Source organism: Herpailurus yagouaroundi, unplaced genomic scaffold (assembly GCF_014898765.1).
Source record: "Herpailurus yagouaroundi ecotype Mexico unplaced genomic scaffold, PumYag 163, whole genome shotgun sequence".
Taxonomy (NCBI): domain Eukaryota; kingdom Metazoa; phylum Chordata; class Mammalia; order Carnivora; family Felidae; genus Herpailurus; species Herpailurus yagouaroundi.
In genome coordinates, this window is record NW_024412404.1 from 12,085,298 (window position 1) to 12,106,186 (window position 20,889).

At 50.4% G+C, this 20,889-nt stretch overlaps 2 protein-coding genes across 6 annotated transcripts in view; one reads left to right on the forward strand and one right to left on the reverse strand.

The window, feature by feature from the left end:
- SGPL1 (sphingosine-1-phosphate lyase 1) overlaps positions 1-13,740 on the forward strand; it is a 59,742-nt gene extending 46,002 nt beyond the window's left edge. For all 4 annotated transcript variants that reach the window (XM_040485277.1, XM_040485278.1, XM_040485280.1 and 1 more), the window contains exons 8-15: positions 2,690-2,778; positions 4,191-4,296; positions 5,662-5,760; positions 6,387-6,536; positions 7,844-8,082; positions 9,391-9,537; positions 10,506-10,626; positions 11,126-13,740. In XM_040485277.1, coding sequence (XP_040341211.1) covers positions 2,690-2,778; positions 4,191-4,296; positions 5,662-5,760; positions 6,387-6,536; positions 7,844-8,082; positions 9,391-9,537; positions 10,506-10,626; positions 11,126-11,266 — 1,092 coding nt within the window. In that variant the 3' untranslated portion in view covers positions 11,267-13,740. The remainder of the gene's footprint in view (positions 1-2,689; positions 2,779-4,190; positions 4,297-5,661; positions 5,761-6,386; positions 6,537-7,843; positions 8,083-9,390; positions 9,538-10,505; positions 10,627-11,125) is intronic.
- Positions 13,741-16,339: 2,599 nt separating this feature from the next.
- PCBD1 (pterin-4 alpha-carbinolamine dehydratase 1) lies at positions 16,340-20,875 on the reverse strand. 2 transcript variants are annotated; one of them, XM_040485283.1, is made up of 4 exons: positions 20,785-20,875; positions 18,084-18,215; positions 17,489-17,569; positions 16,340-16,871 (listed from the first exon to the last, which is right to left on the reverse strand). In XM_040485283.1, the coding sequence occupies exons 3-4, from the start codon at positions 17,555-17,557 to the stop codon at positions 16,773-16,775; spliced, it is 168 nt and encodes a 55-aa protein (XP_040341217.1). In that variant the 5' UTR covers positions 17,558-17,569; positions 18,084-18,215; positions 20,785-20,875; the 3' UTR covers positions 16,340-16,772. The 2 variants fall into 2 exon arrangements, with proteins under 2 accessions (XP_040341217.1, XP_040341216.1); XM_040485282.1 differs by lacking the exon at positions 20,785-20,875 and adding an exon at positions 19,528-19,548.
- Between the last annotated feature and the right edge of the window lie 14 nt (positions 20,876-20,889).

The following is a 20,889-nucleotide window of genomic DNA, read 5'->3' on the forward strand; positions in this document are numbered from 1 at the left end:
TGCACCTCTGTTGGGTTCGGTGGGTCTCTTCTGAGATTTTGTTAAGAGTTATCTCTTAGAGTTCACTCTGCCTAGTTGGAAGAGAATAACACCCTTGGGCTTTGATTGTTTCTTTAACCTGTTCTATATCCCTGAAGCCCTGACTTCAGGGGTCGGTCCCCACATTCTCTTCTCATTTTGCTGGTTTCTCCTTAGCCGCCAGGGCTACCACTCACTGATCTGAAGATCAGGACACCCCCTCCATTGTTTCTCTGAAGATTTGGGGGCTTTAATGAGAATTCTCAGGATTTTGCTGGCCCACAGGACAATTTTCAGGGCCTGGAGGGGGGATTAGGAACTGTATTCTGCTGTCTGCTATACTTTAGAAACTTCTCCTTTTTCCTTGCCACTATTTGAAGTATATTGCTTCCGAGTATCTGTTTCTTTGTTTGGTGATTGTTACTGCAGGTTTCTGCTGCTTCTTTTCTTCCTTCTTCTAGGTCCTGGGGGAGAGAAGGTAGTTGTGGAGTGGTTTCAGCCTTCCATCTTAATCCAGAAGTCCAGCCCTGGTTTTTGTTTTTGTTTTGTGTTTTGTTTTTGCATTGCTACAGTTAAACCATGCCTCTTCCATTTTGATCTTTTTTAGTGGCTGTGTCAGGGATCAGGAGAAGGATGGAGTCTGAGATCTCCAGTCTTTTCTATTACATAAAATTTTATAAGAGAACTAATTACCTCTGGGATTATTTCAGTTCCTCTGTTTTTCTCACCCTTCTCTATTTCTGTCTCTCTCTTATATCTCTCTGTCTCTCTCTCACATCTCTCTGTCTCTCATATCTCTCTGTCTCTCTCTCTCTCACATGTCTCTGTCTCTGCTGCTTTTGGTGAAAACAGTTCGGGGTTCAGAGATGGGAAAGAAGACGACAGAGCCTCATGGCTGGGCTGTCTGTAGCATGCTCCCAACTAAGATCTTAGCTCTTTTTGTTCTTTGTTCTTCAACTTAAGCTGTTTTTCCTTTTATTAACTTCATTTGCCTCAGAATGGATGAGAGGTTATCTCGTATACTAAAAGAAATTCTGTTGCCACGGAGAACAGTCTTGGCTTGTGCAAATGCCTTTGGCTACAAACAGCATCTGAAAGAAAATTCTCCCAGTAGGCCATGTTCTACTCTTGTTCTCTGGCGTACTTACATATTAACAGCGAGAGTTTTTATAACGGAAGAAGTTGACTAACATTACAAGTAGTTATTGAGGCTTTTCTCACTTCACGATTAAATTTCCATTTTTTTCTTTGGGCACACAGGGCAGTGGGAGATTAGCAGCATAGTTAAACGCAGAATTGGAGTGCCTGACTGGCTCAGTTGGAAGAGCATGCTACTCTTGATCTCAGGGTTGTGAGTTCAAGCCCCATGTTGGGCATGGAGCCTACCGAATAAAAATTAAACAAAAATAAACAAACATAGAAATTGGGGGATCAGCAATAAAAATCAGAAGTAGAATGTAGATATTCCTGCCTTTACAGTCAAAGTGCACTGTTGTTTGCCCAACAAATAATGATGTTGATTTGATTCGTTATTGGACTAAAAATAGGGTGTGTGCGCTGGGTGACTAGGGGTTTGGAAATACTTTTGCTTAGGTCATCACGGGACCTTAGTAAGAGACTGACGCACTGGAGACTTGGACGTTGCTGGTCCTTTCTTGACTTTCTTCACAGCTGGTTTGGCTCCTCATGTGACATTCTGAGGTCTTATGCTAGACCACAGGACGTGCTGCTGGTTTGCAGAGCTGACCTCCTCTGTAAGCATTTTCATGGTCTCCAGCACAGAAGTGCCGGGATTTGTAAACCGGTCTCCCTTGCCCAAGTTCAGTGCATTAACTTGTGGGTGATGGTCACATGTTTCACGAAGACTTCCTAAATCAAAATGTGACTGACTTCTCTCAGCTAATCTTCCATGTAACTGCTGACCACTGGGATTTTGTAGCCAATGGTATTTTTGTCCTATATGTGGTTACTTTAGGAAATTTCAGAAATCGCCGTCTCTTATTCCATCTCCTGTTAAGCTGTACTAAATGAACAAATGTAGAAAGTTTGACTTCTCAGCAACAGATGCTAATGGATGGCATTGGGTGAATTATTTTAGTCTTCGGGGCTTCTCAGCTGTACAATGAGGAAGTTATCTCAGCTTGTATGAATCTTCGGAGATGAGAAGTCTAAGAAAATAACCACCTAGCTCAGTGCTGTGGCTTTTTGTTTGATTTTTATTTGTTTGTTTGTTTGTTTTGAAATGATTCATTCTTAGATGCTATCTAAGAAGATAGCCTGATGGGTATGACATGCCTGTGTTGGTCATGGTTTATGAGAGTCACATCAGGCTTTGAAAAGTGTTAGTTGAGGTTGTATTAGGTGTCAGCTGTTAGGCTAAGTGCTCAGAATATTGTCATGAGCAGATCGGTCCCCACCTTCATGAGTTTGTAGTCCAGTGAGGGAGATCGGGCTCATGACAGGCCCTCTGAGTGTTGGGAACCAAGATTGGGCTTAGCTGATAAAGCCAGATTTCCTTCCGGAAGACATAGCAGTGTCTGCTCTGCAGAATGCATTCGAGACCTTATCTGCTTCTGCATCAGACCACCATCAAGATCAAGGTGGCATCGATGTGCTTGCTGATCGTTGTCCCTCACTCCACTCCATGGATGTCGTCTCTTCTTTATTACAGGTGACCTCTGGGGGGACAGAAAGCATACTGATGGCCTGCAAAGCTTATCGGGACCTGGCCTTTGCGAACGGCATCAGAACTCCAGAAATGTATGTATGTGTGGCCTTTAGATTATCTGTTTGGAGTACCGCTGTTGCAAACAGCCTGACCATCTATTTTCTGCTTCTTCTCTTCCCTCTTCCTCTGGCAGTTCCAGTCCTCATTCTTCCTTTCCTTTGCCCTTGACCCTCATCCCTTCAAATTCTGCAACGTCCTGGGTGGATCAGCCAGTTAATTTTAAAGGTCATTCCCTTTCCCAGCTCGCAAGTTTGTACACGGCATATACTGATAGCAAGAATGAGATCCTTTTTCTAAAAGTGACAGAGTGACGGGACTACATCTTTGAATTCTGTGATTTTATTATAAGTAATCTGGAGCCCAAGGAAAACTCTAATTACCTAGTTCAGTGAAAGTTACTTAAATATAATAGGCTGCCTCGGGGTGCTTCCTGAGAAGATTTCAGCCTGAGGGCTGTTTTTTGGGAGGAAAACTTTAAAAAAATTTTTTGAGACTCATCCATAATGGCACCCCATGGGCATACTTTTGATATTTGGCTGCATTTTTTTCTCTAGACCCTCTCCTTATCCAGTGTGTTTATACTGCATCCTCTGGGTTACTGTTTTCCTGCAAATGTCACTAAGGGTTTTGTTGCAGGTGATGTCATGCCTGAGAGAATAAATCACGGTGCCATCTTTCTCACACATAAATCTTAGTGCCTGGTACTTACTCAGTAATCGAGACTTTCCTTCCTTAAGGGGAACAGATTGATTTTGAGAGTGTAGTAATTGAGAGAAGTCTGAAAGCAAATACATAACCATGGCTCAGTCTCCTTTTCAGTGCTATTTGTCTTTTTTTTTTTTTTTTTTTTAAGTGAGCTCTGTGCCCAGCGTGGGGCTTGAACTCATGACCCTGAGATCAAGAGTCACATACTCTACCAATGGAGCCAGCCAGGCGCCCCCCATTTCAGTGCTATTTGAAATGCTGCTTCCAAGTTTACAGGAACAATGGGAATTTTCATTTCTCACAGGCTGTGGGCTTTCAGAGGTGGAAGGAACCACTGACTTGGTAGAACACCCCAGCCAAGCGGTCTTGGGTTCCTGCTTGGCTGTGTATTGTGTCAGGCAGCATGTTCCCACCAGGGTCTCCCGGCTTTGGATGGCCAACACAAAAAGGCTCTGCCTGATGCTGGTCTGATCCAAATTCCCAATCCCTCGTCTTTTACCTGTCAGCCCTCATTTATGCTTAGGATTTGCTAAATCATAGGGAGAAATTTTCTATAGAAAATCACTTGACCTCTTTTTATTTGTGGTTAAAAAGAAAAACAACATAAACACTTGTAAAAAAGGTGAGGAAAAATAATTAGAAGTTTGCTCTTGGGGATTTAGATGAGCTGCTAATGAGGCTCTCTCTTGAACCCTGCTTTTATCTGAATTTCATTATTTGCCTCTTCTCTATCATTTAGTGTGGCCCCCCAGAGTGCCCATGCTGCATTTGACAAAGCAGCCAATTATTTTGGGATGAAGATTATACGGGTTCCACTGAACAAAATGATGGAGGTGGATGTTCGGGTGAGTTCCCCTGAAGGGCCATTTCCTGCTGGGGACCGTGAGGTGCAGGAATGTACCCGACCGGCTGACTTTTTCCAACGCCGTGCACACATGGGCTCCAGAGGCCTTGGACTGTAGCGGCCAGAGCCGACGAGCTGCTGCTGGCAGTGGTGATTGAGTGTTTTCATAAATTCAGAGGTCTGATAGCAAGATGATCTATCTAGTCCCTGACTTGAGACTTCGCAGACCTTGATTTTGCTTCAGCAACATCACTTTCCCCTTTGTCTTTGTACCATGAGCACGGACTCACCTGCCCCCAGACTCTTCTTGTGGTTTTTATTGGCCTGAATCGGTATCCTTGCCAACAGAATAGTAACGATATTTATTCAGAACCAAACTACCCAAGTTATTAGCACTGGCGTTATTTCTGCCTGCCATCTTTACTGATTTATGAACTGACAAATTAATGAGTTGACAAATAAAAAATATATTGAAGGTGCCAGCTTGATGTTTTGAGATGTGTATACACTGCAAAATAATCCCCACAGTCATACTATTGAACATACCCATCTCCTCAAATAGTTACTGTTTTCTTTCTTTTTTTTTTTTTTCCTCCTTGGTTGGCATACTTAAGACTCCCTCTTTGACCTCCAGCTGATTTCAAGCATACAGTGCAGTATTGTTGTTTCGTGGTCACATGGCCATCCACCAGCCGTCCAGAACTGTTAGACATCACTGAAACTCGGTGCCCCTCATCCCCCAACCCCCAGCAAGCAGCATTCCACTCTCTGCTTCTGAGATTGACTGCTGTACCTGCCGTGTATGTGAGATCATGCAGTATTTATCTTTCTGTTCCTGGCCTGCTTAGCAGTATGCCTTCCAGATTCATCCCTGTTGTCATAAATGGCAGGCTTTCTTTTTTTAAGACTGAATTGTAGTCCTTTATTTTTATGCCTTGCCTTTGTGGAGAACTTTCTAGTTTCTAGAGTGCTATACAAATTGCATCTGAGCTTTATGACAGCCCAGGGAAGTTGTAGAAGCTGTTAGTATTTTTGCAGTGCACAGGTGAGGAAACAGACCGGGGCGGTTAAGTAGTTTACCTCCGGTTTCAGCGCTAGTAAGTGGGGCCGGGACATGCTCCGCGGCATCTTCGCCCGATGCTGTTTCCTCCCACAGTGATTTGCTGTATTGTGGCCTCAGACTGTTTTTCCCAGATGGACCCCTCTGGCCTGGTTTTCTGTGCTGCCCCCATGGCAGGGGCGGTCTTCTCTCGGGTTGGAGAGGTGGAGGCAGCGGCACTGGAGGAGCGCAGACCCTGAGCCAATAGCGACAGAGGAGAGTAATGTTGACGTGGCTTCTCATTTTCCTTTTGACTTTAACCCCTAGGCGATGAGGAGAGCCATCTCCAGGAACACTGCCATGCTCGTCTGTTCTGCCCCCCAGTTTCCTCACGGTATCCTAGATCCTGTCCCTGAAGTGGCCAAGGTACGCGGGAGAAATGGGCAGCCAGCTAGGTGGTCAGGTTGAGATTTTATGATAGAATCTAATGGTGCGGGACTCGGCAAGGAGAAGCAAGTGCGAGTTCAGATTTGTGCACAAATCCCAGGAGCCCCAGAGGAAGCCTTCCAGCTCCCTTCGGGGCCTCTGCTGTGGGGGAGGGATGACACAAGGTAGAGCCTTTGTTGAAGCTGGATACTCTGGATACTCTGAAAGAGCGCCGCTGTTTCCATTCAGCCGGGAGATGGGCTGCTTGTTAAGGGTGTGCCTCGCAGGGGGCGGTGTCCCACAGGCTCCCCACCCCGCCGTTACTAAAGCAGCACCTTTCCCCCTAAATCAGAGCGCTGCTTGTGTCCTGTTCGGCTTTGCATTGCGTTTGGGACCCTGCAGTATTTAGATATAAAATGCTACATTTCAGATGAATTATTTTGAAGGCTAAATACATTTGGAAGATGAGCTTTATTAGGAATGTCAAAACTAGCCAGTTTTTTAAAACATGAAAGCCATTGTGCATAACGGCCTTGGGATTACAGCACACCTTTCCACCTGTGTCTTACAAAGTTTTTGTTAGATGGCTATAAATGAAATTCTCTTGCGGTCTCTTTTGGAACTAGCTGGCTGTCAGATACAAAATACCTCTTCATGTAGACGCTTGTCTGGGGGGCTTCCTCATCGTCTTTATGGAGAAAGCAGGATACCCGCTGGAGCAGCCGTTTGATTTCCGGGTGAAAGGCGTGACCAGCATTTCAGCTGATACCCACAAGGTGAGGCGGGGAAGGACCGAATGTTAAAGTAGCCATTTGATTATTTCGACTACTATCAACAAAATAAATTGGTTAGAGCGTTAGCGTCTGCCAGAAATGTAAAATTAAATCCGGCTCTTTGCTCTCACCAGGGTAGCTGGTTCAGGTGACAAGTAATAGCGAAAAGAGACCCATTATCTTGGCGGCATGTGGCTAAGAGAATTTCTGTGCCCGCTGACGGCATGTGACTGGGACATGCTGGTACCTAGGCATGTGGCCCACAGAACAAAGTTCCCTGAAGCTTTCGGATCCTTTGGGGTGAGGTCGATGGTAGAACTCCTAAGAGGGTGTATGTTAGTGCTGTAGCTCCGCGCTGCTGGGGCTCCTGCCCTGAGCAACCGGTGCGGGCTAACGGGAGAGTCCTGTGGAAAAAGGGAAGAGCTTAGGTGCTTGGGAATGTTCGGATGCTGCTGCCCCTGGGGGACCGAGACCAAGTGTAGGTTGGTCAGGAACGCTTTTAAACGGCATCCAGATGTGGAGACGGAATAGCGGCCTCGGGATGCGTGCTCTGTCTTGGCTGCACTGGCAGAGTTCTTTTTAATTTCCAGTGTAGTGGGGACCTGGTTCTCAGACTCTAAATAACGTGTACGGATCTTCCGTCAGGATCTGATCCGATTTCACCTCGGCCCCCAGCAACCCCTGTGCCCCCTTCCTTACCATCTCTCCCGGTGTCTGTCAGGGAGTGAACTTAGCTCCACGTGAGCTGCAGGGACAGTTCGTTAGGAGGGCACATTTTCTATAAGGAAACCAAGCACACAGTTTATTTTTCAGCTGCATCAAGTAGCTTCTGGATTCTGAGCACTGTGATTTTTTTAAAAGGAAGTATAGTACTAATGAAAATAACGGGAAGGGAGTCAGCTCGTGATTTGAGTTGTTCCGAGTGACACGAATTCCACCCTTCTTCCCTAAAAGAGAGTTCCCTCCAGCCTTTAACCTCCTGACTTTGAATTCTTTTTTTTAATTGTTTATTTATTTTTGAGAGAGAGGGTGAGAGCAGAGAGAGAGGGAGACAGAGGCTGCGACGTGGGCTCTGCGCTGACAGCGGCGAGCCCACGGCGGGGCTTGGACTCCCAGACCGTGAGATCGTGGCCTGAGCTGCAGTCGGACGCTCACCCGACTGAGCCACCCGGGCGCCCCCTGACTTTGAATGTTTCACGTGGGCGGGAAGCAGAGAGAAGCGGGCGCGTGAGAGAGAGGTTTGCGGGCTGAGTTTGTGGGGCAGGCGTGCCCGGCAGAACCGTGGACTCACCTGTGCTTCTCCCCCTCAGTATGGCTATGCCCCCAAAGGCTCGTCCGTGGTGTTGTACAGTGACAAGAAGTACAGGAGCCATCAGTTCTTCGTTGCTACCGATTGGCAGGGTGGTATCTACGCGTCCCCGACCATCGCGGGCTCACGGCCTGGAGGCATTAGCGCGGCCTGTTGGGCTGCCTTGATGTACTTCGGTGAGAGTGGCTATGTTGAAGCTACCAAACAGATCATCAAAACCACTCGCTTCCTCAAGTCAGAGTATGTGTGCAAGATCGGGATTCTGCCTCGTCTCTTGCTTTGTCTGCTCGTAGGTTCGAGGCGTCTGCCTGGCCAAGCACCCGTACTCCCAGCCCGTTTACCGTCCTCTGGAGACCGGGGCTTTAGGACAGCAGCTCAGGAGTGTGGTGCTGGCCCGAGAGGATAAGTTCCCTTGCTCTGCTGTGACTTGGAGGGTCAGATCCAGGCTTCGTCTTGAGCCATCGTGTCTCAAAGGACGTGTCAGCAACCGGCAGCTCTTACCAAGGGCTGATAGTTCAGTGCGAACTTGAGCATGTGTCCTAACCATCCGGAGGATGTGTTTAAAATGCAGAATTCTCATTCAGTAGATCTGGAAAGGGAGTCTGAGGGTGTGCGTCTCTAGGAAGTTCCCAGTGGGAACTGAAGCTGCCAGTCTAGGAATCACACGTGGAGAATCGCTAGTGTAGGAAAAGAATTCGGGATGAGGCGGAATGAATGGGGGCGGGGCAAGTGAGGAAATCCAGGGCTGAGCTAAGGCTGGAACTAGGCTGCGTGCTGGCTGACTTCTCTGTGCACATATTACCCGCCTGTCTCTGTGGCTCACCCGGGCCGGGGAGGCTTTTGCAGAGTCCTAAAGGTGAATGAAAGTGGCCAGTTAGGCCTGTCTCATTTGAAAGAAGCCTGCATATACCCAGCTGGTAGACCTGTGTGTTGAGAGCTGGTGTACCATTTCATGCATTAGGCATGACATGTAGGACTTTAAACTGTGGAGATAGATGATTTTGCCAGGATTTTTTTTTTTTTTACTGTGCATTTTTTTTTTTTAATTTTTTAAATGTTTACTTATTGTTGAGAGAGAGAAAAAAAATGCGAGTGGGGGAGGGGCAGAGAGAGGGAGACAGAATCCAAAGTAGGCTCCAGGCTCCGAGCTATCAGCACAGAGCCTGACGTGGGGCTCGAACCCACGAGGCCCGAGATCATCACCTGAGCTATCGGACACTCAACTGACTGAACCACCCAGGCTCCCCTTAACGTGCATCTTTTATGCCTCAGATGCCTCTCAGGCATATCAGAATTTGGGCGTTGGGCAGATAGGGTAAGAGCCGATGATTCTGACTCATTGGAGCTTGGTGGGATTTGGGCCTTTGAATACTTATAATGTTTGGGGACCACTGCTCTCAGTCTAGCCACCTGATTTTAGAAGGTGAGAGAGCTGAGGCCCTAAAAGATTAGATTGTGTTATAGGGGAGACATTGAATGATTAGAGAGGTGATGGCCCGAGGAGTGTATGTGGCTGAACTTCCTTTCTGTTCCTTTTTTTGTTTTCAGGCTGGAAAATATCAAAGGCATCTTTGTTTTTGGGAATCCTCAGTTGTCAGTCATAGCTCTGGGCTCCCGAGATTTTGACATCTACCGACTGTTTAACCTGATGACTGCCAAGGGATGGAACCTGAACCACCTGCAGTTCCCACCCAGGTAAGCTGGAGGAGCCTCTTCCCTTCCTGCGCCCCGTGGCTCCCAAAGAACTCGGGTGGCAAGGTGACCCGAAGCGTAGAGATCGGCTATGAGGCCGGGCACCGCAGTGGCAACTGTAGTAGCTGTAGGATTGCGTCTTGCCATCTGGAATTACTCTGTATCCAGAACAAGACGATTAGTTTTAAAACTAGCAAAATTAGGTGGCAGCCTCTTGAGACCAGTGGCCGGTCATGAGACGCCTCCCCACCGCCCCTGCTGTCTTTCTAGGCTGTGCTCTCTCTACCCGTCTTGTGCACCGCCATCACATGGTGCCTACAAACTGACTGCTTCCCTCAAAACCTCCCTTAGGGCCTCTAATTGTTCAGGTCCGCTGCTCTCTTCTTTAATATGCCTTTGTAATCTAACCTTCCATGATGCTTATAAATAAATAAACCCTTCACCCCAACGGCAGAGGTCTCTCCTGTGTCTTCTATGTACCCCGATCCCTTTGACTTCGTGGTGCCATTGCCAGTCCTGTGTGGACTCAGTTTATTCCTCTTCACTATCCCTCTGTTTCTCAGTCTCCCTCCAGGGGGAGTTAGAGTTGTTTCTGTGCCTTGAAGTCCTTCAAGACCCCAGCCCTGTGGCCCTGTCCCCATGAAGGTGTATCATCTAAGATGAAAGCATCCCCTTGGTGGTCACGTGGCTCAAGGCCTAGCAGTTGACCGTTTTGGAGGGGAGGGGTGGGACAGAGCTGGCAGCTGTATTCATTCTGTCAGGATGTTCTCGATCATGCTGAGGCATGAGGCCCTCGTGTCAGCCCATGCTCGACAGCCCATGTATTTGATCTCCCTGATTCCCAGGACTGGGAACACTCGTCACAAATCACATGAAGAAGCAAGTGATAAATTCCTGTGTGGGGGGCTGCTTTATTTTAGAACTTTTTTCCCCCGAGGTTCATCTCTGTCTGTGTCTGTCTTCTCCTGTAGTATTCATTTCTGCATCACGCTGGTACACACTCGGAAGCGAGTAGCCATACAGTTCCTAAAGGACATCCGGGAGTCTGTCACTCAGATCATGAAGAATCCTAAAGCAAAGACCACAGGAATGGTAGGGACACTTGGGATTTTTTTCTTCCTGTGGAAGTTTAGGTATCCTGGGGGGTTGGAAGAACCAAGTGACCTCGAGTCTGTTCCTGCCTCTGTTATGTCTCCACAAACCTTATTACTCCAAGCTGATAATCTCTGCCTCACCCGTGTCCAAGGTGTTTGTTCTCAAATGAAGTATGATATGTAGAAAGCACCTTATAAATTTAAAAGTGCCATACAAAGGCAGGTGGTGGTCCTGTCCCTTTGAAAAGAAAGTTTTGACACAGGAAAGGCAATAGCCTGACTTTTCTGGAATTTTCTACAGCAAATCCCATAGGCTGGTTCCTTTGGGCAGAAAGGCACACTGGCAAGTACCTGTGAAAAACTGTCTGGGTGGGCATGGAGTGGGGAGAAGAGGGACATGGCAGTCAGGGATGGGAGGAGGGGGAGATCAGAGCCACAGCTTCATCTCCATCCCTGTCCCCCTCATTGCCAGTAATGATCTCTGTCTGGGTTTGTAGGGTGCGATCTACGGCATGGCCCAGACGACCGTCGACAGGAACCTGGTGGCAGAATTGACCTCAGTCTTCTTGGACAGCCTTTTCAGCACTGACGCTGTAACTCCGAGCAGCCAGATGAACGGTTCTTCGAAACCCCGCTGAGTCTGGACCCTTCGTTGCCCCGAGGGGCTCCTGGCCTTCAGAAGGTTCTGGGGGTGTGGAACAGGTCGCACACAGTTCGAACATCTGGTCTTGCTCCGCAGATCACGACGAGATGGACCACGAGACGGCTTGATCCTCAGGATTCTTGTTCCTCCTATCATCCTTTTGTGGTTTTGAATGTGGAGATCCCAAAGGAGTCCATTACCTAATTATTTTGCCCTTGCTCTCAAATGTTACCCTAGGAATCGTTTTAGCCATTTCCTTCTCTAACCTTCTAGCTTTCCACTTCACTTCATCATTGTGTGACAGCTCCGACCTGTCCTGATTCCTTAGGGAGGCTGGGGTATGGTTTATGCGATACGAGAGGGTTTTCTTTGTTCTCTCAGGCAGATGGGCGAGGCAGCTCGGAAGCATCCGTGTGACACGCATCTCCCTGGGTGGTGTTAGGTGTACTCTAAGCACGCGGCCTTCTCGGCCCTCCTCTTTGAGTAGGTGAGTCGTCCCTCTTAGAGTCGCTTTTAGCACACCTCACTTTATTTTTCCAGGACACAGCTGGACAGGCCGCTGTTCCTGGTTTGCAGGATTGGAGTGGCCAAGCAGATCTGCTCAGTCTATCAAGGCAGGCTCTGGAACGGCCCTCTTTCGTGCTCCAGTCCCTGGTCTGATACTTGGTTGCTGCCGTCTTTGGAGATACGTGTTTGAAGTCATGCTCTCCTTGGTTTGCTATTGTTCCCCTGGATTAAGAAGAGAACGTGGTTTCTAGAGAACCCAGGGCTTTCCGGCCCTCGTGCTGCCTGTCTGAATTGGCAGTGTTCGGAGCACACCTGTACCCTCTTCCCAGGCTGGTGATGATTGGGAACCAGGGCCCTTTCCCTGCGTCTCTGAGTGTCAGAGCAGGATGAGTGCCCAGAGTCACATCTCTGTCGCCAGAGTTGGTGGTCCTCCCCTCCCCACCCCCCCACCGTTGTAAGCCATCATGTAGGAGTATGTTCACTTGAAGGAACAGCTCAGAGCACCTTCACGAGTTGCCTTGACTTACCCTAGGTGGGTGCCAGTAGGGTGTGAGAGAGAGCCCCCATGGCAAGGAAAATTTTCTCCCCATTAGTGTGTTCGTCCTGCCTCTTTCCCTATATTCATCTCGCAAAGGTACTATGGCAGTTTAGCCTCAGGTACTGGACACTTCTCAGCCCTGGCTAGAATGAGACAAACTTGTTAGGATAGGAAAGCATGACAGCAACCGTCAGTTGCGGCCTAGGGCCTGGGATTCCTTCCTAAGACTAGTTGCTCAGGGCGGTGCAGGGACAGGACCAAACCCTGCACCCACTTCCTACCCCCTTCTCCCTTGCATGGGGCCCTGATCTAGGTGGAGCCACTGTCTTCCTCTGAAGACGACATATTGTGTGCCTTTTTCCTCACAGTGAGCAGTGGTGGGCTATTCCTGACCCAGGCCCTGGGGGAGGTGCAGCAGTCTTTGAGATTTTTGTTTGGGTAGGGGAGTACTTTAGGATGAGTCAGGAGAAAATCTCCTCTGTTCCATTACCCTTCTCAGGGATTCCTGAACCATTCAGCCTCTTGAGGCTGGTATCCTCTGGCCTCCCTCACTGGGAATGCTGGCCAGGAGAGCCAAGACGACCAGACTTCCCCCGCCCCCAGGCCTTTAGCACTGTACTCCCTCCACAATAACTGTGATTAGCTGGCTGTGTCACTGCAGGGCTGGTGTGGTATGTGTTCCTCCTGTCCATTGTGGGTTCCAGGAGAGGTTGGGGCGCGTGTGTGTGTGTGTGTGTGTGTGTGTGTGTGTGTGTGTGTGTGTTAGAGGGAGAGGCTAGGATCCTTTGGACCCGGGGGTCACGTTCCCTCCATTTACCGAACTGGTGGGCACCCCCCCAAGAGAGGAGCTCTGTGTGAACTGTCTCTTGGGTCTCCGGTGCATTCGTGGCGCTGGACAAACCACCCAGCAGGCACCACTGTGGTCTGTTAGCTGCTAAACTGGAGAAGCACATGCCCTACAGAGCAAGCTGTTGCTTCCAGTGTCTGCAGGCCCCCCTCTTCCGTGACAGCACTGCTGCCCCGGGGGCAGTGGCATTTTTTAAAGGGACCTACTGTAGCCACTTTATGATCATGAGCCTTAGTTTGACTCAACACTTGTGGGCTTTCCATTCTCTGTGTATCTGTGCACATAGTAACACCTAGTCTGGCAGAGGTGGGCAGAAGTCTTCACGATGTCATGTTGCTAGCAGATGTCACATTGGCCTCTGCAGAAACCGTACTGTCTTGTTTCTACATTAAGTACTCGCGTGAATATACTGCCGTGTCACTTTTAATATTACCAGTTTTATACTTGGAAAATGGTACTTGCCTCTTCTAAATCTTTTCTGTATTTAACCTCCTTCTTCCCATCTCAGTGCTCCCTTCCTAACTGCAGCAATAATATCTTAAAAAGCAATTAATTAAATGTCCCAAATCTTAACTAATGTGGATGGTTGTATTCAATGATTTGGATGCAGGTGGTTGATCCAGGGGGAGGGGGTCGGGCTGGGGCAGTTCTAGAACGGGCTGCTGGTGGGACATCGCCCCCTTGTGGTGAAACGGTTGTGTGTGGCCGCTGATACTCAGGGCCGTAGCCCTGGGCGAGAGCACCTTTGCAGGTGGCTTCTCCAAGAGTGGTGGTCATACCGGTTTTAAGGAGTTCTAAAACTTAGGTCTTTAGCTCCCCAGGACCTGGGCCCTGCCTTGTGTTTTCTGTCATCTTCATCATTACTTCTGCTGATACCTTAATGATGGATTGAGCCCTCTGAGGTGGGCCCCAGCCAGCTGGGCACTGGCTTCGAGGCCCGCATTTGATTTGGGAGTTGGTGGAACCCCTCAGAATAGCTCTGCACATGTAACCACTGGACACCTTGTTCCGTTATGAATAAGAAGTGAGCAGTCTTTCCAAAGGGTTATTCGGGTCTTGGAGGCTGTCCTTCAGGTAACCCAGTTTCTCAATTCCATTTGGACTCTGTCAGAATCAAGCCAAGGAATGTTGTCTTTGCTACAGTTTTCTGCCAAATGACTTGGTTTCCTGAGCACCTGGTTGCTCTGGGTAAACCCTAGAGAATAAGAGGCCAGGATATGCTTGGTTAGGGGACCTGGCCCATCCAAGAGTTGCTGTTTGAATGCTTACTCCTGCTACTTACTCTGAACCCTTTTGCCTTCCCTGTGGGTTCTTGGTAGCAACGAGCCACTTTTCACTAGACCTGGCAGTGACAGAAGTGATGATGGAGGCCGGATTTGATAGCCACCAGCTACAGCCTGGGTAAGCAAGAGTCAGCTGTTTGAAACCTTTCTTGAGTTGTGAGTCTTAATTGCCTTTTTCTTGGCCTTGCTTTTTCATAATCTCTCCTTAACATCTTCCCATATAACTTCAGTTATTTGCATGAATTTTAGAACAAACATTTATTTCGGAAAAAGTATTGCTTATAGGTCTTTGTCCCACAGAAAAGTCCTTCATATGACTGTAGTGTCCTCCAGGATGGTGTTTTCAACCCCTGACCCCTGAGTAAGCAGAGGCAGGAAGGTGACGTAACGTGTGCTCCATACTTCCATGTCTGGTGGCTTCTGTCCCCTAATCCGCAGTCATCAGATCAGAGCCCACTTAGGAAAAGTTAAGTCAGAAGTGGGGCAGACGGGGGAGCATCTGAATCTCATTGGTTTTGATATTAAGCTTTGCTAAGAACTTGCTGTTGACCTAGGTATTGTTATCTTTAGATCCTGCTAGTACCTCTTACCGACAGTATGCTGACTTCTCAGCCACCAACCTCTGTCTCTTTTCTGGCCCTTGTTGCAGGACCAACTCATCCAGGGTAACTGGGTTGTGACACCCTGTTCCAAGGGACTGTGGCATTTGCAAGTCAGCTTAGTATGCCGGCACCTTCAGGCTAGGGGGTCATAGGTGAGGGAGAAGGGCTTCCCCAAATCTTGCATAATGGCATCCGCAAAAGGACATCCATGTGGCATGCGCTGGGGAGAGAGGTTACTGTGCTCTGTGGCTCCCACTTCTCCCAGACACAGCACATTATGGGAATATTCTACCCTAGAGTCTCTAGGTTGGAGGACTGGTCTGTAGGAATTGGCTCCTTCGCTGCTCAGGTGGTAAAATAGCCCATCACCTCCTTAAGCTAGGATTTTTGTCCTCTCCCTTATGTAGTAAAAGCAAGTAATCCTTGAGGATTAGAAATCTCCCCATGGGATGAGGCACCTGGGTGGCTTCATTAAGCGTCCGACTTTGGCTCAAGTCATGATCTAGCGGTTCGTGAGTTTGAGCCCCGTGTCGGGCTCTGTGCTGACAGCTCAGAGCCTGGAACCTGCTTCAGATTCTGTTTCTCTCTCTCTCTCTCTGTCTCCCTCCCTCTCCCCCACCGCCCCACTCATGCTTGCTCTCAAAAATAAACATTAAAAACAAATCTCCCCATGGGATGTAGACCAGACAGATCATACAGCCTAAGACTGCCTTTTTTTTTTTTTTAATTTTAGTGCAAGTGTGAGTGGGGGAGGGGCAGAGAGAGAGAGAAAGAGAGAATCCCAAGCAGCCTCAAGTCAGCACAGAGCCCGACATGGGGCTTGATCCCATAAATGGTGAGAGCACGACCTGAGCCAGGATCAAGAGTTGGACACTTAACCAACTGAACCACCCAGGCGCCCCACGCAGACTGCCTTCCTAGTCACAGGTCCCACCACGGATAAACACAGTGTCCTACACACCTTTACTTTTATTCATGGTGCCCCTCAGCCATCTCTGCCTCAAGAATTCCATTCAGGCATAATTTAAATGAAGCCTCCAGAGTCACCCTTGTCAATCGCCTCGTGTTTCCTTAGCTCATTTCTTATCCTCGCCTGTAGCGCTGACTTCATTCATCCTGCCTAGTGATCGTTAACTGCTTCCTGCTTAATTCCCCTACATGACCGTGAACTCCATGCAGACAGGGTGGCTTGGTCCTACTTTTCCTCCAGTGCCTTCATTGAGTAAGTGCTCTAAATGCCTCTTGACTCCAGTTTGGACTGACCTGTGGAAAACCATGTTCCAGAGCTGAGGCCGAGTGAAACAGTAGTTTTATTTGAGGCATAAAAGCACACGTGTTTCTGTCACATATGATGGGGTTGACTTTAGGGTCCCGGCTTCTAAGTTAAGACTGTGCATCTTAGACACAGCTTCTTGGGAAATGAATCAGAAAAGAAGCAAGACACAGCCTGGCAAGAAGACCATTACTGTTGTTGGGAAGTCCCACAGAAGGGGAAGATCGTACTCGATTAGCATACGTGTGCCAGAGTGCTGGGGATAAAGAGTGGTCGGCAGTGAGGCTGACATCTCCTCTTACCACAGCAAGGACTCTCCCCTAAACGGAGGCAGCGGAGTCCACTTGGCAATTCTGGCTGTAGAACATCTCAGGGCTCCCCAGTTCCCTCCCTGGATTCCCAAATCAGTCCCTCCACTTCCCCCAAAGATTTCAAAGAGGAAGGGCAGGGCCTATGTCATGGACACTGCTACTTGTTCGATGAAGCTGGCCAGGTTTATGTCCCGTTCTGAAAGGCCTGCACACTCATGGGTGCTCAGGGTGATGTGGACCTGAAACAAAACCAGTGATTAGGGCCCAGCTCATCCGCTGCCTTCGCCAAGAGCAGGAGAGGGTCACGGCTACGGGGCTCAGCCACACCAAGGATTCCAGAACAGCGGCCAGGCACTACAAACTCTCCTGGGGGCTGCCTTGCCTGCCTGAGAGTCTCTAGCAACAGTGTAAACCCGCCACTCGCACAAGGAGGGCATTGAATGACAGCGTTTGTTCGGCAGGCAGGCCGATCTGTTTGCTGTGCGTGGGTATTCTTAGCTCGAGTTACTACTTTTTCATTCCTCCACACCTCCGAGGAGGATTTAAGTCATTTGGAGCTATTCGCAATGAATACGCCCAATTCCCACAGTCTTGCCTTTTGTGGGTCTTGCCGCCTTAATGTCTCCTTACTGTCTACCTCAACCGCAAGTTCTCTCATGAGTGTTTTAATCTGCACCTTCTTTAATTTGCAGTGACACTGCCTGTTTTGCAGGGGTGTTCACGTTGATTCCAGGAACGAGCTGAAAGGACCAGGAGGAGCGGACAGGCAGCCTCTGGGTGGTGAGGCCCCTAGGGAAGCCCAGGGAAGGGCCTTCAGAACAGGCGGGGCTGGACCCAGCAGGCAGGCATCGCTCACCTTGTTGTACACGTTAAACCATTCGGGGTGGTGGTCCAGTTTCTCCGCCTGTAGGGCCACCCTCGTCATGAAGCCAAAAGCCTGTGCAGTGAAGTGAGACCCGAGTTAGTGCTCTGAGAGACAGAGGGCTGCTAGGCCCCTTTTCGAGCTGGGGCGAGACCTAGGTGCAGGATGGACCCGCTCCCCACAAGGAGACCCGTCCAGCTTTAGTCACCCCCCTGGCACCCTGCGGCTGGTTCTGCGCTGGCGTTTGAGGCGGTCCTTCCGAAGTGGGAAGAAAGTCTGGTTCCTAGGGCCCCTACCTAACTAGGTGGAAACACCACAGAGACGTTGAGTCCTGGCCAGTCTTTTGGTTATCTACTGAGATGTCTTGTTTCCTACTTGACCCGTTTCCTCTAAGGATTGTTTCTAAAAGTTCCAGGTATGGAGGGCCCATCTCCCCACTCTCCAGTCCCCAAGGATGACACTCCCAAGTCATCCGGACCGGGGTAGTGTCTGAGGGTCTCGGGTAGGAGGGCTTTAAGGGAGAGAACAAGTCCTGGAATGGGACCCCATCTCCCCAGTCTCAGACGCTGTGTCCCACCCGGTGCCATACCCGATTGAAGTCTTTGAAATGGAACTGCTTGAAGATGGCATCGCGGCCTTCCAGCTCATTCCACCCCACGGCCCTCAGGTTTGGCAGCAGCTGGTCCCTCTCCTCAGCACTTAGCCTGTGTGCTTTGCCAGCCTAGGAGAGAAAATCAACAGAGGCCCAAGGGCGTTTCTTTCTGCGATCCAGGAGAGTGCCCCATCCCTGGGGAAATAAATGTAGCCAGCCTGGGAGGACTGTTCTAAAGCAATTGACAGGGAGGTGTTGAGGGTGGTGCCCTGCCCTGGAGGTGGGGCCCTGGCTCAGGCACTAATCGTTTCTTAGATTTGGACACTTCTCTCTAAGAACAGAAAATCCTGAGGTGTGATGCAAGTCCCTGGGGTTGAGCAATAGTCCCCCTCACCCCACCCCAAAGCCTGACAGATTCCCCCCTCCCCCGCCCCGCCCCGCCCCGCCCCGCACACACACCAAATAGGTCTCTTAAGTTAATGAGACAGATCAAGCCCAGATTCGAATGTACACCACCTTTCAGAAAAAGAGTAGCCAGGATTCTCCAACCTTTTTCTGTTCTGGGCTTCATCCAGTTCACCCTATGCCAGTGCTGTTGTTACTCAAGGAAACTGAGGCCTAGAAAGGCAAAATGACCACTGTGCTCCTCCCCCCTACTTTCCCCTCAGTCCAAGAGAACACAGGCATTGTTCTCAAAGGGGTTCTGAGTCTGCCTCCTGGGGCTGGGCAGAGGAGCCAGCACCTAAAACACCTTCCAGATGACTCTTGGCCACAGCACAGTTGACATCCACTGGCCCTACCTCCCAGTGGGTATTCATCATGGTCCCATGTAAGCCTCTGAGTACCGGCTGCCGGGCCTAGGGGTTTCAGACTCCCACCTTCTTTTCTATTCTGTCAGCTTGGGGAGCCCGAGCCAACAGAGCTCAGTCCCAAAGTGGAAGTAACTTGGCCAAGGGCGACTGGCAAACCTTGGGCCTCATCCTATTTACCTATTGTGCAAAGTGCCCTCAAGGCAGCCCAAACTGGCACAGCCATGGGTGGAACCCTCAGAGACAGAAGGAAGCCAAGGTCAGTTCCACTCCCTAGGAGGATCCAGGCCTGGCACCAGGGATCCCAGAATCGAGACTTCTGAAAAGCACTCCCCCAGGACAGAATACAGAGTGCTGAAGGAGAAGTGAATCAATGAGATCAGGGGAGAGAACGTGAGGGAGGTTAGTGTAGCTTTCCTGAGGCAGCCGGCAGCCGGCAGCCGGTAGGCGTGGGCCGAGTTGGCAGGGCCGGTTCAAGCCCCGGTCCTGCCATCCTCCAGCCAGGCGACCCTGTGGCCCTCACCTCCCTTGGCTTCAAGGGCAGAAGGGGCCAAGAACTTCCACTGTCAGATCAGCAAGAGGAGCCAGTGGGACACTTTTAGTAGACTCCACTGTTACCAAGGGCACGGCACCTGCATTTATAAAAGGAGGCTCCTGGGGCTGGCAGGCCTGATGGGCCTCTCCGGTGTGGGGGTAGATCCGGAAAAGGATTGCAGCCTCCTCGAGGTCCATCTGTCTCTGCCTCCTGAAAACACTTGTTTTCTCTGGACTGACCTGGCTTCGTCAGGCTCCTTTCCTCAGCTCTGAGAGATCTGCATCCAGCGCCCCACCCCTGCTCCCTTCCCAGAGCTGGCCCTTTCTCAGTGGCTGATAAGCCTGGTCCACGTATCCAGGCAACTGGATTAACTGATGTCAGCTCAGGCATCAGAACCCACTGCTTAGTTCTTTGGCCCAGAAATAAGTGGATGGGTACCCTTGTCCCCTGGGAGGCACCCCTTCCTCGAGAGTCTTCTGGGGACCCCCAAGTTTCACAGCCTGGGGCTGAAATGACAAGCTCCTCCCAGATCTGGGATGGGGTGGGGGGAAGGGGCAGTGTTTGCTCGGTAAATCACAGGTCAGGCCTGGCCTCTGCCTTGTGGGGGAGTGTGCTGTCGGGTTACTGATTACCCGCCCTGCCCTGCATCTTTGGGGCCTCAGTGCACCACACAATCAGCCTCACTCCCCACCGCCCCTCCCTCCAAGCCACAGCTTTCCAAATGCCCTCTCAGCTCTTACCACAGTCCCCCCTGCTCCGGAGGCTTTGGGACCACAAAGGGGCTGTTTAGTAAAGCTTCCCCAGGCTAGGCTCTCCTCCCCTGCCAGGGCCCACCTTCACCTGCCCAAGGGTGGAGGTGTTGACGCAGAGCTGAGCACAGGGCCAGGGCCCTCCTGGGGGGAAACCCAGCCTGGAGGAGGGCTGATCCCGAGCAATCAGGTCCCTATTGCTGAGCACAGTCCTGGAGCTAGGCACCAGGGGCTGGCTCTGAGGCCAGGGGGCAGCACAGGGTGCACAGAGGGCTTGGCCGGACCCTGTGCCAAAAGTGCACGAGAGAAAGGCGGTAAACAGGCGCGCAGAACACAGAACCAGCCTCCCTCCTTCTCACGCTCAGATACTCAGACGCCCCCCTTCCCTCAATACGGAAGAGGACTGGCGACCGAGGGGGAAGAGGTCTGCGGGCTCACTAGATGCCTCTCCCCACTCCCCACTGACCGCCCTGGGCCCACCGCCCAAGCCCCGCCCGCGGCAGCGAGGGGGCCGGGTTATACGGGCCTGGGAGCAGGACCAGGCCTGGGCTCCCGCCTCGCTGTCACACGGACCCGCCACCGCCCCTCTCCCGGTCTCGGCTCACCCTGGGATACTACCAGGGGTGCGGGCGGCCGCGGGGCGGAGACCCCGGCTCTCCGAGCCCGCGAGCGGCCAGCGGGCGCAGAGCTCGCAGGCACCGTACTCCACC

Coding starts and splice junctions, on each gene's coding strand:
- PCBD1 (XM_040485282.1), bottom strand. Junction 17,570..18,083: donor ATTTCAAAGACTTCAATCGG/GTATGGCACCGG, acceptor TTCACTGCACAG/GCTTTTGGCTTCATGACGAG. Junction 16,872..17,488: donor GGTTTAACGTGTACAACAAG/GTGAGCGATGCC, acceptor GTTTTGTTTCAG/GTCCACATCACCCTGAGCAC.